The sequence below is a fragment of the Phymastichus coffea genome, unplaced genomic scaffold (assembly GCF_024137745.1).
Source record: "Phymastichus coffea isolate CEN01 unplaced genomic scaffold, Cenicafe_Pcof_1.1 PCOF00012, whole genome shotgun sequence".
Lineage (NCBI taxonomy): Eukaryota > Metazoa > Arthropoda > Insecta > Hymenoptera > Eulophidae > Phymastichus > Phymastichus coffea.
The window spans coordinates 231,769-245,075 of NW_026706823.1; the positions used below are offsets into that span (position 1 = coordinate 231,769).

Genomic DNA, 13,307 nt, shown 5'->3' on the forward strand with positions numbered 1-13,307 from the left:
GTCTAAGGCGACGAGGCTTCGCACGTATTGGCGGGCCAGGCGTCGTCTTAATGTGGTGCTGCACTCGGTGCTTGACTTCGCCTTTTCGAAAACTTAGCGGGCTCGTGAGGTCCGGGTACTTAGCCAAAAGCTCGTGATACGCAGAGGCGCCGATCACTGTTTTAACTGACGTCTTTCCTCCTTCGAACGAGATTCCGCGCACTGACAAACCTGTGGTATTATCGATCAAGATTTTTCTTTTTGGATCGATTAGCAGGCCATAATGCGAGAGGAAATCCATTCCGATAATCGCGGAACTCACGTCGGTGATGACGAACGGCCAGTTGAACTCGCGGCGTAGCGATAGGTTAAGACTTAAGAACATGATTCCGTTGGTGCTGATTGTAGATCCGTTAGCAGCGGCTATACGCACAAATGAGCACCACTATCCACGAGGAAAGATTTATTTGAATTAAAGTCTTTCACATGAATTCGGCGATGCGCGAAGTCGTCAGAACTCGCCGCGTTTACTGACGGCGCGCATCGTTTCCCGACTAGGTACATGGTCCACGGCACTTTTCTGCACGCTCCTGAAACCTTTATTGGTAAAAACAAAGGTATCCATCCGAGGGGTTGTTGTTCGACGTCGGTGCAGGAGTCATACCGCGATCACGTTTTTCAAGACCTCGGCGAGAACGGGAGCGTGAACGGCTTTGCTGATTAGTAATCGCGTCGATTTTCGCCGTCAGCTTGCGCATCTGTTCAACGAGAGCAGCGAAATCAGAAATTTCACTTATTTGCTGCTTAAGCTGTTGAGGGTTTACGGCGTGAACCGTGTCGGCCAATTTCAGAACTTTATCCAGTTCAGTCTCGCTGGAAGCTGCTATGACAGCTTGCACTTGCAAGGGTAAACGAGTCCTCCATACCTGAAGGATGAACTCGTCAGTCGTTGACGAAGTCGCGTGCGTCTTTATGCTCCGGTAAAATTCGGAAGGAGTATGGTCTCCCATCTCCCCGCCTTCGAGCAGCTTGCGTACGCGCGCGCTATCCGATTCGGTGAAACGCTCGATCAGCTTCACCTTCAGATCGTCGTATAAGCCTTGGTTCGGTGCGTTGACGAGGACATCTTCCACTTTCGCGATGGCACATGGCGTTAAAGATGCGACAGATTGGCAGTATTTGGCCTCGTCGTCGGTGATGCTGGCATTTTTGAATACAACTTCCATCAACCGAAACCATAATTTCACGTTGCTTTCCGTGAACGGTGGAGCATGGAAGTGTCGTGGCGTTTGTACGTTGACGATCAGTGCAACAGTAGCGGCGGTGGCAGCGTCGTCCGTCATGGTTGTAGGTGTTTGAAAGGATTTATGTAGCACTGATTTGAATGACGATTCACTTCACACGTTACACTTATTCACCCAGATCACGTCGGGGTCACCAATTTGAGGCCGTGGTCGCAGGGTGAAATGAACTTTTAGTTGGAGTGAGAATAACTTTATTTAATTCAAATCAAGACTTATAAATGTAACGCGACTCGGCAGAACGTAAACCGCGAAGCTGGCAGAAGGCCGAGCTGTTAGCTGGTCTCGAGTTCGGGCTAGAGTGTCTGAAACTCGCTACAGCTACTTGGCGCTTCTCCTCAGAAAAATCCAGTGAAAAGGGCAAGTCCCTCCCACGAGGTCCGTGAAAAGGGTAGCTGGGACCGCAGGTTACCGTTAAAAAAACGAAGGTTGGGCGCGCGCTTTCCTTTAAACAAACTCATTAACGTGGACGCGCGACCGTCGACATTTAATGTGCTTATTGCAGATGGCCATAAAATCTCCAGCAATTCGTTCAAGATTTATGAAGTTTTTTGCATAAAACGGTAAACTTCTGGCCAACACGTGGAGAGAAAGTGCACGCCACACATACATGCATATCACTGCAATAATAATTTTATTAATGTCAAAATACGACGATATAACGGCTTCTACAGATCACACATCAAGAATTGAGCACCGTAATCACCAGTGGTATGCACACGTCGAATTTCCTTCTCTGCCACGGCTCACCGTACTGCGGCCCATCGGCTGTAGCCGGCCACTTATTGGCTGACATTCAATCCCTCTTATTTCATTACCTAATTACAAAAAAAATTTAATTTTTCAAAGCGATTCGAACAGTATCAAACTCCTCATATGTCAGGATGACCCTATATAAATAATTAATATAATTTTATATTAACCCGTTAACGTCCACAGGACATATTTTTTAAGTTTGAGTTTGAATTGTTACCTCGCAATGAATTCGAACTCAAATAACTTAAAACTAACCGTACCCTATGTTTTCGAGGGTGCTCTTTCGAATGGTGATAATCAGAAGTCGAAAAAAAGATTTCTAACCTCTAAAAAATCAAAATTAAAAAAAAAAACGTGATTATGAAAAAAAAAATTTTTTTTTAAACTGTTTTTCTGGAGCCTATACATTTTTGTATCGGTCTAAAACCGGTTAGAAAGGTGTCCTCGATATCTGAACTAAATGTTAGGATGATGACATTTATTTGAATAATTTTTCATCTAAGCAAAATGGCGGCCGAAATAACAAAATTTTGTTCTAAACTTGATACATTTTTTTCTCAGAAAGTATAGGTGTTAGCAAAAAATTTATAAGAATAAAAATATCTTAAAATCGGCTAAGAAATACTCTTAAATTTTTTCAAAACGTTTTGAAACAATTTTTGATTTTTGAAAAATTCAAAAAAATGAAATTTCAAAAAAGTTGAAAAAACATTTTGAAAAAATTCAAGAGCATTCCCTGATTAATTCTAAGATATTTTTGTTCTAATAAATTTTTAGTTAAACTGCATAGTTTTGAAGAAAAAATTACGTGAATTTGTAAAAAAGCACTTCTTATTTGTATAGTTGGATACAATTTAATCTTCATGCATTTCAAATCAGTTTTTTAAATTATTATTTTGATAATTAACTGTCAACGTATTGTCAGCTTCACATAATATTATACTACTTTCAGAAAATATATAAAAGAATCTTTGTATAAAATGTAAAAATATGTTATCTTTACACTAAGTAGTTTGATGATTACTAAAGCTCTAAAAATATTTTTTTATATCTTCCTTGAGTTCGGAAACAATTTGTAGTTGTTTAGATAACTTAAATAATAATTTTTTATTGCATTATTACATATTCTTATAAGAAAATAGTAGAATTATTTTATTGTGAAGTCGGAAAAATGCCACCCAAAAAACGATCAAAAAATTCTGATCAACAATATGATATTGAAACCGAAGAAAATGACGAGAATTTTGATGTCATTATGATTCCCAGTTTAGACGATTCTCAAGATTCTGAGTCTGATTCAAATTCAGAAAATGAAAATGATCACATTGATGTATGCTCATTCCTTGAAAATCTTATACCTACTACTTTATACAATCAAGTTCTTGATAGCTACTCGGAAAATCAAAAGAAGTTAGAACCAAACCATGTTTATGAGTGGTTGGATGGCGAAAAAGTTTATGGGGAAAAGTTAACAAGTGAAGTTTTTCTTTCAGAATCTGATCGTAAAAAGATCCTCGATTATTCTCTAACTGATTTGTTTGAATTATTTTTTTCTGATGAATTAAAGGCATTTATAGTAGAAGCAACAGTATGCAATGGTGGTGATCTTACTCTACAAGACTTGAACACATTTTTAGGAATTATCTAGTCTGCGAATTAGTAAAATTAGCCATGAGTCGTCAAAAATTTGAAAAAATAAAATCAGAAATAAAGCTATCAAAAAATGAAGACAAAAATGCAAATGATAGAGCTTGGCGTATACGTGTTCCTTTAGATATTTTTCGAAAAAACTGCCAACAATTTGCGATTTTTTCCACAGCTTTATCAATTGATGAATGTATGATCAAATTTTATGGTAAGACAGTCTTGAAGCAGTTTATGAAAGGTAAACCTGTACGTTTTGGTTTGAAACTGTGGGCTATTTGCAATAAAGAAGGATTTATTTTTGATTTTGATATATATTGTGGGAAAGGATCAAACCATCTCCCTTCGAAGCAGTTAGAGAATTTAAGAAATTGTGCTTTGGGTAGCCGCGTTGTTCTACAAATGCTCCAGAGGCTCCTAACAACTGTGTCACCAAGAAAGATCAGTCGTTATCACATTTATTTCGATAACTTTTTCAGTTCACCAGATCTTTTCGTTCATCTACGAAAAATTGGTCTTCGAGCTACAAGTACTGTGAGAGCAAATAGAGTAAGCGGAGTCACTATTGATCTTAATAATAAATCAAAGAGAGGAACATATTTTGTGAAACATGACAAAAATAGTGGTGTCAACTACATATCAGTCATAGACTCTAAAATTGTCTCATTGCTCTCGACGGCTGCTGGCATTACTCCATTGTCTTCAGCAAAACGATATTCTAAAGATGAACATGGTAAAGTTGAAATACCTTGTCCTTATGCTTTCAATTTGTACAACAATTTTATGGGTGGAGTAGACCAACATGATTATTACTGTAGCAGTCTGTTGCCGTGTATTAGGTCGAAAAAGTGGACTTGGGTAGTTTTAATGAGAATTATTCAAGGATCAATTACAAATGCCGCCGTACTCAAGAATTTGGTGTGTGGTAAAAAAGTTGTAACCATAAAAGACATTGCACTAGCTGTAGCATCAAAATACTTGAATGAAACCAATAATCGACAATCTCACACACACGAAAAAGTCATGGCAAAAAAGAAATGTTTCAACTTCACAAAATGTTCTAAAAGAACACAACAATTTTGCGTTGATTGCCAAAAATATTTTTGTTCTACATGTTTCCTTGATTTTCATAAATAATTTTATAAGTTTCAATTAAATCTAGTTATCAGATTTTATCCAAAACATTTAAGTATAAAAAAAATTTGAATAAGGCGAGAAACAAAAAAAAATAAAAAAAAAGTAAAAAAACAAGGCAAAAAACAAAAAAAAAAGAAAATGTCTCTTTCTATTGTCGACCTCCCCGTGGTAAGAGATGGACAACGGTGATGTACCATCGCCGGCTAACAGGCATAACAATTAGAGAACCGAAAATCCCGTTGGTTCGGCCTTTTTATTTATTTGTTGCTCATTATTTTGAATATACAAATAAGTTTTTTTACAATTTCACACATTTTTTCTTCAAAACTATGCAGTTTAACTAAAAATTTATTAGAACAAAAATATCTTAGAATTAATCAGGGAATGCTCTTGAATTTTTTCAAAATATTTTTCAACTTTTTTGAATTTTTCAAAAATCAAAAATTGTTTCAAAACGTTTTGAAAAAATTTAAGAGTATTTCTTAGCCGATTTTAAGATATTTTTATTCTTATAAATTTTTTGCTGACACCTATACTTTCTGAGAAAAAAATTTATCAAGTTTAGAACAAAATTTTTTTATTTCGGCCGCCATTTTGCTTAGATGAAAAATTATTCAAATAAATGTCATCATCCTAACATTTAGTTCAGATATCGAGGACACCTTTATAACCGGTTTTAGACCGATACAAAAATGTATAGGCTCCAGAAAATCAGTTTAAAAACAAATTTTTTTTTTCAAAATCACGTTTTTTTTTTTATTTTTGATTTTTTTGAGGTTAGAAATCTTTTTTTCGACTTCTGATCATCACCATTCGAAAGAGCACCCTCGAAAACATAGGGTACGGTTACTTTTAAGTTATTTGAGTTCGAATTCATTGCGAGGTAACAATTCAAACTCAAACTTAAAAAATGTGTCCTATGGACGTTAACGGGTTAATCAGACGACGAATATAAACAATAATTAAAATTTTTGACACGTGAATTATTGATATTCAACTGTACTGTATCACTTAATTTATTTATAATTCTTTCATTTAAATATATACCTACATTACAAGATATTAAATGAATAGATGAATTCATGGTTCAATATATTCAATATGAACAGAATTAAGTTTTGGAAATGTAAAACATTTACATGATAAATGTAGTATATACGTTAGCCAAATTTACATTCATTAAGTTAGAAATAAATTTAAGCAACACACTGGTACTTCAAAGAATCTCTATTCAAAAGTTTAATAATTCAAAATGTATAAAGGAATCTTTAAAATTTCAAAGACTCGGCGAACAATGCTGCAATAGCTTGTACTTTGTCACCATTAAATCTTCGCAGCTCAGAAATAACTCGGTCTCTTGCAAATCCGAGAGTTATAATTTCTTCTACTGTTGATTCCGAAAAAGAATCGGACGAATCTATTGTTGTATCACGTGAAGATGTTATAGTTACTGGAAGATTTATTTTTTCTATTTCCTCAGCTGCAATAAATAGAATACTATTTAATAAATTCTAAAATATCAATATAAATTGTATTTCAATTTTATAATCAGTAAAAACGGTATTTAAATATTTATTAATTCAGTAGTGATATTTTTTCAGATCTTTAATTGCTTCATTAAGTTTGGAATATTGATTAATAGCAATTTATTGCAAATTTAATTTTGTTAACTTAACCTTATAACGATAAAACTATACGTGCAGAATAGTATATAAATTATTTTAAAAAATGAACTAAAATGATATTGCAATACACCACTATTGATAACACAAAAATTAGATAAGCATTACTAAATAAATTGTTCGATTTCATATAAATTGAAGATTTATGTCTATTTTAAATAGTAAAGAGAATGTTGCGTCTTCATTATAGTAAATGTATTGCAACGATTACCGAAAATCGTAAGACTCGCGCGAGGTTAACGAGCGGCTAAGCGAGAGGAGCCGCGTTCGGTTCGCGAGAGAGAGAGAGCGCGTAAGGGGCAATGACCGGGAGGGGAGGCTCCGACCGGCAGTATGACTGTGTTACTCAGTCTGTCAGCGTCGCGCTAACCTCCAACCTTCGTGAGTTTCTCGTTTGTTTCCTGTGACTTTGCGAACTTGAGTGCGAGGGTGCAGTAGCAGCAGCAATTGCGGCAAAAGCAACAGCAGCAGTAGAAACAGCAACAATAGAGGTAGCAAGGACAGCAGCAACAACAACAGCAATAACAGCATTCGAGGCGGTGCAGCGAGCAGCGTAGCGGCGTTCCAACGATTTGTCGTTCGGATACGGTTGGCCACCGTATCCTCGTCGTTCTTGCGGTAGGTGCACCTTTTCCCCCTTTTTAATTGTTGTTAATTAGCGAGCGATCCCGCGCAGCGTGCGCGAGGAGAATTTGTTTGTTGCGTGCGAGCCGGTAGTTCGCGGTAATCGCGGTTTTCTCTCTCTCTCAATTTGCGTGTGTTGTCATTCACGCGTGCGTGCGTCAGACTCTCGGCAGATTCCCCGTGTCATTGATTTAATTGAATAAATCAATCATTATTTTCATTTAAACGAGTTTCCGTTATTGTGTTTTTTCCTTTGTCCGGAGGTCGCGTCAGTGTTTACGTTCGATTCGAATTCGCCGGTTGCGTAGCACGAACCGTGCGAATTCCGATAGACGCGAGTCGACTACTTAGGTTCCGGCGGCGGCCGCACGAGCGCTACTAGCAAGGGGCGACAGCGCCGCCAAGCGGTGAGTTGGGGGAACCCAACTCGGAACAGTGAAGAGACTCTGCGCAGGCGCACTCCGAGGCAAGGTAGGTTACTGTGCTTTGAGCACATAGATAACAAGGCTTCGTCTAGTTATAACAAGGGCAATTTTAGAGATTATCGACTGAACGACAGCCTGTTACAGTATAGGGTATATATTTATGAGCTGAATATATTGTAATGATGAGTGAAATAAGTAAATGGTTATTCAATTTCGTTAACGTTTTAAAAAAAAAATTTGTTCCTTGTTTCGAGACTATCCACCACATCGATCAGGTACTTGGTAACCCAGTGTTAAAGCACATGCGTTTCACATGACGTGGTTAAAACCGCTAAATCAAGCAATAGACAAATCAAATTTAATATTGATTTTCATTATGAATGGGTATCGAGTAGATATTAATAACGGGCAAACATAAAACGTGATTTTAAATTAAAAAGAGTCGACATATTTATTGCATATTTTAGCAATACAATAATATTACGTGCTCGAGAGATTTGATCGTGCGCAAGGATCTTCTTGAATGACATTATCACTGCAACAGACAATATCATTACTAAAGAGAAGCCAGCACAATAACAACACCTGAGTCCAACGTTCGAAGGGTGAACGAAACGGAAAAAATGAAGCCGGAACTAAGTTAAGTTTTTCTATAATTTCTTATAGTAAATTACTTGCAATACCCTATACTACAGGTCATTTTTTTCGTGTTTTCCATTGTTTATTTCAAATTCTATAAAACATCCATGATAAATTTTATCTAATAATTGTGATCGATCTTTCATGTCATCTTCATATTTTACAAGCACTGATTTCCTACCTGCAGTTTTGCGTACGAAAGAGATCCTTTTTCTCATATACCTAGTAGAAACTGTAGTATTAACATAAAAATCATCTAAATCATCTGCTATGAATGAAACTTAATTATTGCTTTCACTTTCTTTCAAATAAACAGTTTTATCGCGACCTTAAATAGTCCGGTCATTCTGGTACGAAAAGAAAAAAAAATAGATCTATATTGTTCGTGAACAGCGAGATTTTTTTTTTATTTCGACGCGGAACAACATGTAGATAATGGTAAAAATAGTTTTGATTTCCAAAAGTTTCCGGGACATTATTTTATTAACGATTTATTGCAAAAAAAGGCACTTTTTTAGTTATTTGCTTATATCTTTTTTCCTGATTACCCTATCGATATAAGCTCAACGGAATTCGATTCCTGAGATAATTCTACATAAGGATAAGCATGTTCAAAAATTAAATTTTTTTTATTAATAACAATATCTTGGGTTGTTTCCAAGATTGCAAAAAAAAACAAACGCTTATATCTTCTTCAATTTTCAATAAATTTTGTCTAAACTTTCAGGGCCGATACAACTTTAAAAAATGTATAATAGGCCAATCCGATTTTTCGAAAGTTAATTGTTTACGAGCTAGAGCGCGACAAAGTTTCAACTTTGACGGTGTACCGCGGCCGTCCTGACCAGATTTAGAAAAAAAGACCAAATGTAACCTAAGAAGGACGATGAAATCTATCGGTAGAAAAATCTTGATAATTTTTCGATAATTAGTTTCCGAGAAAAAGACGAAAGACTGAAATTGCTTAGTTGTAAAATAGAATTTAATAATGAAGCTATAAACATATTTGAATCTAATAAAATTCATTCAATTGGCAATTGAAAGACCTTTCATTTAAAAAAACAGGATCTTTCTACGATAATTAGGAGCCAAGATATTATTATTTTGGTTTTTAATCCATAACGTGTCTTGTTTATAAATTTCTTCATATTTAATTGCTGATTTCGATTTGAGAAGAATTTACCTATACGCTGAATTTGTTGAAGCTATGCAGGATTTTCATTTCTATAAGCAAAGTTAATTGTAACAATAAGAGCGCCCCGCGCGGACGCGCGCACCTACCGCGGCAGAGGTGAGGGTCAGGGGAATGATCCTCTCCTCACGACTTCGAGGCTTTCGAGCTACCTTATTTGCATAATTAATTTACACCACTTCTAAATATGGTAGAATTTTTTTTTTTAAGTATTTTTTTTTTCTATATTCTGATTCTTTCATCAGAATTTCATTAAATATCGTGTATACTGCCCAATTTGCACTATAAAATATAAAAATTAATATTTATTGAAATTTCGTATTTTTTAATCTGAATACCATACAATTTTACACCTATTTTATGTAATTTATAAAAATAAAAAATTAGTTTATAACACGAAAAAAATCACAATTTCCACTTACATTTATAGTAAAAAAAATCTTTTCTATCTCTGTGACGAGAGCAAGCAGTACGCTTGCTCCTCGTCTACCCTCCTTCTCTCTCTCCCTCTTATCGCTCGGCATGGCGACGTGGTCAGCGTTGGGCGCATATATGTATTGCGTCTAACCACTGGCCTTTATGTTTTCCAGCCGCCGAAGATTGCCGAGCAAGATTGAGAGCGCCCGAAGAAGCAAGAGCGCAGCGACTATGAGGTAGAGAGAGACAGAGAGAGAGAGAGAGAGAGAGAGAGAGAGAGAGAGAGAGAGAGAGAGGGAGAGAGAGAGAGAGAGAGAGTTAGCGAGCATGCTAGAGTGCGCACCTATGCACGCACTATGCAGGTTTGGGCCGGCGTGTGACGCGCGACCAATTAGCGCTTTTGTCGCACGCCGCCTAATGAGTGGGCTTGGTGGGAGAGCCCGGCGAGAGTGCGAACGCTGACCATGCGTCAAGTCGCGTGATCTAGTTCCCGGAAGAAAGTTAAGGAGAGAAGTTGGAAGTAGCGAAGAAAAGAAGCAGCGCAAAGAGAGAAAAAGAAGTACACGTGCAGTAGTGACCAGACCAGGGCAAGACGAGGCTACGTGTGGCGACAACACCTGCAGTAGGGCATTCAGTGTCGCCTTCGCCACCGTGCACGGCACGACTTCCAGTGGGTTCACCACGGGCTACGCCGAGGAAGACGTCCAGCCAGCGGCCAGGTCAACTCCCCGTTGCCGGCTCATCGCCAAGGACAAAGGTCAGGTTATCTCTCTCTCCCGGTATTTCTCTCTCTCATGGTGATGCGCGGCCGTATAGGAACGATAGGTAGCCAGGCAATCCCTTGCCGGCTATGCTCATCGTAACGCGGTAGTGAGGTTTCGGTGTATCTTTTCTTTTTTTTACTTATAAGGAGGCGAATGGTCAAGGCGATTTAGTCGCCGGGCAATTCGTCCTCCCGCGTTAGTTTAAGTTGTTCTGTACATGTGCGCGTGATGTAAACTTTATTATAACCGATTTTGCATTTGTTTGTCTGAATAGATTTAAGTTGTATGTTCTAATTAAGGAAAATCATTTATTCATTCGACCTATCCTATCGTTCCCCGATTGTTAAAGAGCGAAAGTGCCTCTCTTACTCTCCCCTTAATAAATTGGTGACGTCAGTGCCGAATAAGGCGCTGCTTTCGTTACATCTCAAAGGTATTTTCGTATTCTACTCGAATCTATAATATTTTTATAGTATATTCTATTTAATGGGGAAGTTTCTCTTTCAAAAGTATAAATAATGTTTTTCACGATCATTTTGCATATAATCTACTTTATAATGAATTTATTTGTTATGTAATTTTTTGTGCAATTAAAAAATATATTAATTAGATAAATAATGTAGATCACTTTCTCACATTTTATTGTTCCGGACTGATTTCATTGTATTTAAAGGTCTTCCCTAATTTTACTTACTCTAACCGTCTGGGAACGCAGATAAAAAAAGGTAGCTGTCTGAATGATGATTCCGAATCTTGTAATAGCGACATAGATATGGAAAATAATGTTTCTTCTCGCAAAAGAACAAAATTATAATAATTGATGCACCTATATTTATCTGTTTTTATGTGTTTCATTACGTATATTTAATTATAATTATTGTATGGAATATATATAAAGACATATGTATTATAAAAAAACATTTTATTGTAATTGTTATGTGACGTCGGGGTCACTCTCAGGTAATCTTGGAGTAAGCGTAAACTCAGGGTTGCTCTGATTTGGCTATCGTGTAGCACATAAGCCGGGACGAGCAATATTGTTGCGTTGAGAAAACGGTATGCTAGCGCGGAATGTAATAACCAAATGTTATTACAAACACACCAGACTCACGCTTAATGTGTTCTTAAGGGACTTTAATGAAAATTCACCAGACTCATGCTTAATGAATTTCCAAAAAAAACGGATTGCTTAAAGAAAGAAAAGGATAGCCAGATATAAGGTTTTACTTACTTTTATTTTATTTAATTATTTGTTATTATGGCTGCGCTCTCTCTGCTCTTTGACCTCTTTCTCTCTCTTTCTCTCTATTCTGGATGTAGTTGAGTGACTTCTTGATTAAATTTATGGCTGACTTCTTCAAAATTTTCTTCTCTGATGTTTCCTCCAGCACTCACTCACTGGTAGTCACTTCTTATTAGGCACTTCCTGGTACTCACTCCACTTCCCTGCTCCAGTCTTGTACAGAGCTTTTTATAAGCAGTGGGTGGTTGGGTGGAAATCCCTTCCCTCAGGCCCATGAAGCGATAACAACCAAATTTTGTATTGGTGGGAAATTTTTTAATCATATCTACGATTCCTTTATTGGTCTGTGGGCGTGAATTTTCAGAGAGAGAAAGGGCGGTCCCTTTTTAACTTGGGCTCTTTTCTCCAGAGATGGCTCTCGAAGTGCCACTTTTAAGAGCAAGAGTAACGCTATAGTTTATAATTACTTCTACAAAATCGTACTAAACTTAGTTAATTTTAACGATATATACTGGTTATTACAATAACTCAATTTAGAAAAATCCAAACCTTCTATCATTTATTAAAAAATACATTATTGTTCTAATATAAAAGTATTTATTGGTTATTTGGTGACTAAAAAGATGCGCATTATAATAACTTACAAAATTCATGAAAATCTATTTAATATTACGGATATTTTCTTAAAATTCAGTGGGAAAAAAAAGATAAATTGCTTTTTATGAGCCCCTTCCATTATCAGCGCGATAACGCTTCACGATGTATACGCGATGATCGTAGGCTCCTGTCAACACATGCGCGTAGGACAAACCAGGATAGAGCGTTGATTGTAAGTCCAAGTACGCAGGCTCGGGCCACTATCAAAGTTTAAACATTTTATTTCGAACGAGTTTTCATCGTGGGAAATCAGGAAGGTTCCCACTCCGTTCGTCATATTTAATAATTAAATTAATCAAAAAAAAGGACTAAGTTACGGCTAGCCGTCACAGTTATCCTTGTATAATAAAAAAATGCATTATATACAAAATAATCGTGAAAAGAATTATTTATACCTTTAAAAGTCCAATTTCCCCATTAAATAGAATATACTATTAAAATATTATTATAGATTCAAGTAGCATACGAAAATACCTTTGAGATAGAAAAGATTTTTTTATACTATAAAATTAAGTGGAAATTGTGATTTTTTTCGTCTTATAAATTAATTTCTTTTTTATAAATTACATAAAATGGGTGTCAAATGGTATGGGATTTATACTAAAAAATACGAAATTTCAATAAATATTAATGTTCATATTTTATTGTGCAAATTGGGGAAGATATCAGAATGTAGAGTAATAGTACATTAGGTAACGCGTGCGGGAAATAGATGATCCCTGCACGAGCGAAGTTTGATAACGCCCGTGCGACGATCACATACTTCACGCACAAGTTACGTACACTATTTTTTCACACAAGTGCAGGAAGTTCGAGTATGGTAGGTTTATGTGAGCAGAAGGAAAGG

The 13,307-nt window shown here is 36.4% G+C and overlaps 1 protein-coding gene across 3 annotated transcripts in view; it reads right to left on the reverse strand.

Annotated features, from left to right (window-relative positions):
• Positions 1-5,892: 5,892 nt before the first annotated feature.
• The window catches only part of LOC131672505 (protein DDI1 homolog 2), a 659,212-nt gene continuing 651,797 nt past the window's right edge, over positions 5,893-13,307 (reverse strand). For all 3 annotated transcript variants that reach the window (XM_058949779.1, XM_058949788.1, XM_058949771.1), the window contains one exon: positions 5,893-6,297. In XM_058949779.1, the coding sequence (XP_058805762.1) occupies positions 6,086-6,297 (212 nt within the window). In that variant the 3' untranslated portion in view covers positions 5,893-6,085. The remainder of the gene's footprint in view (positions 6,298-13,307) is intronic.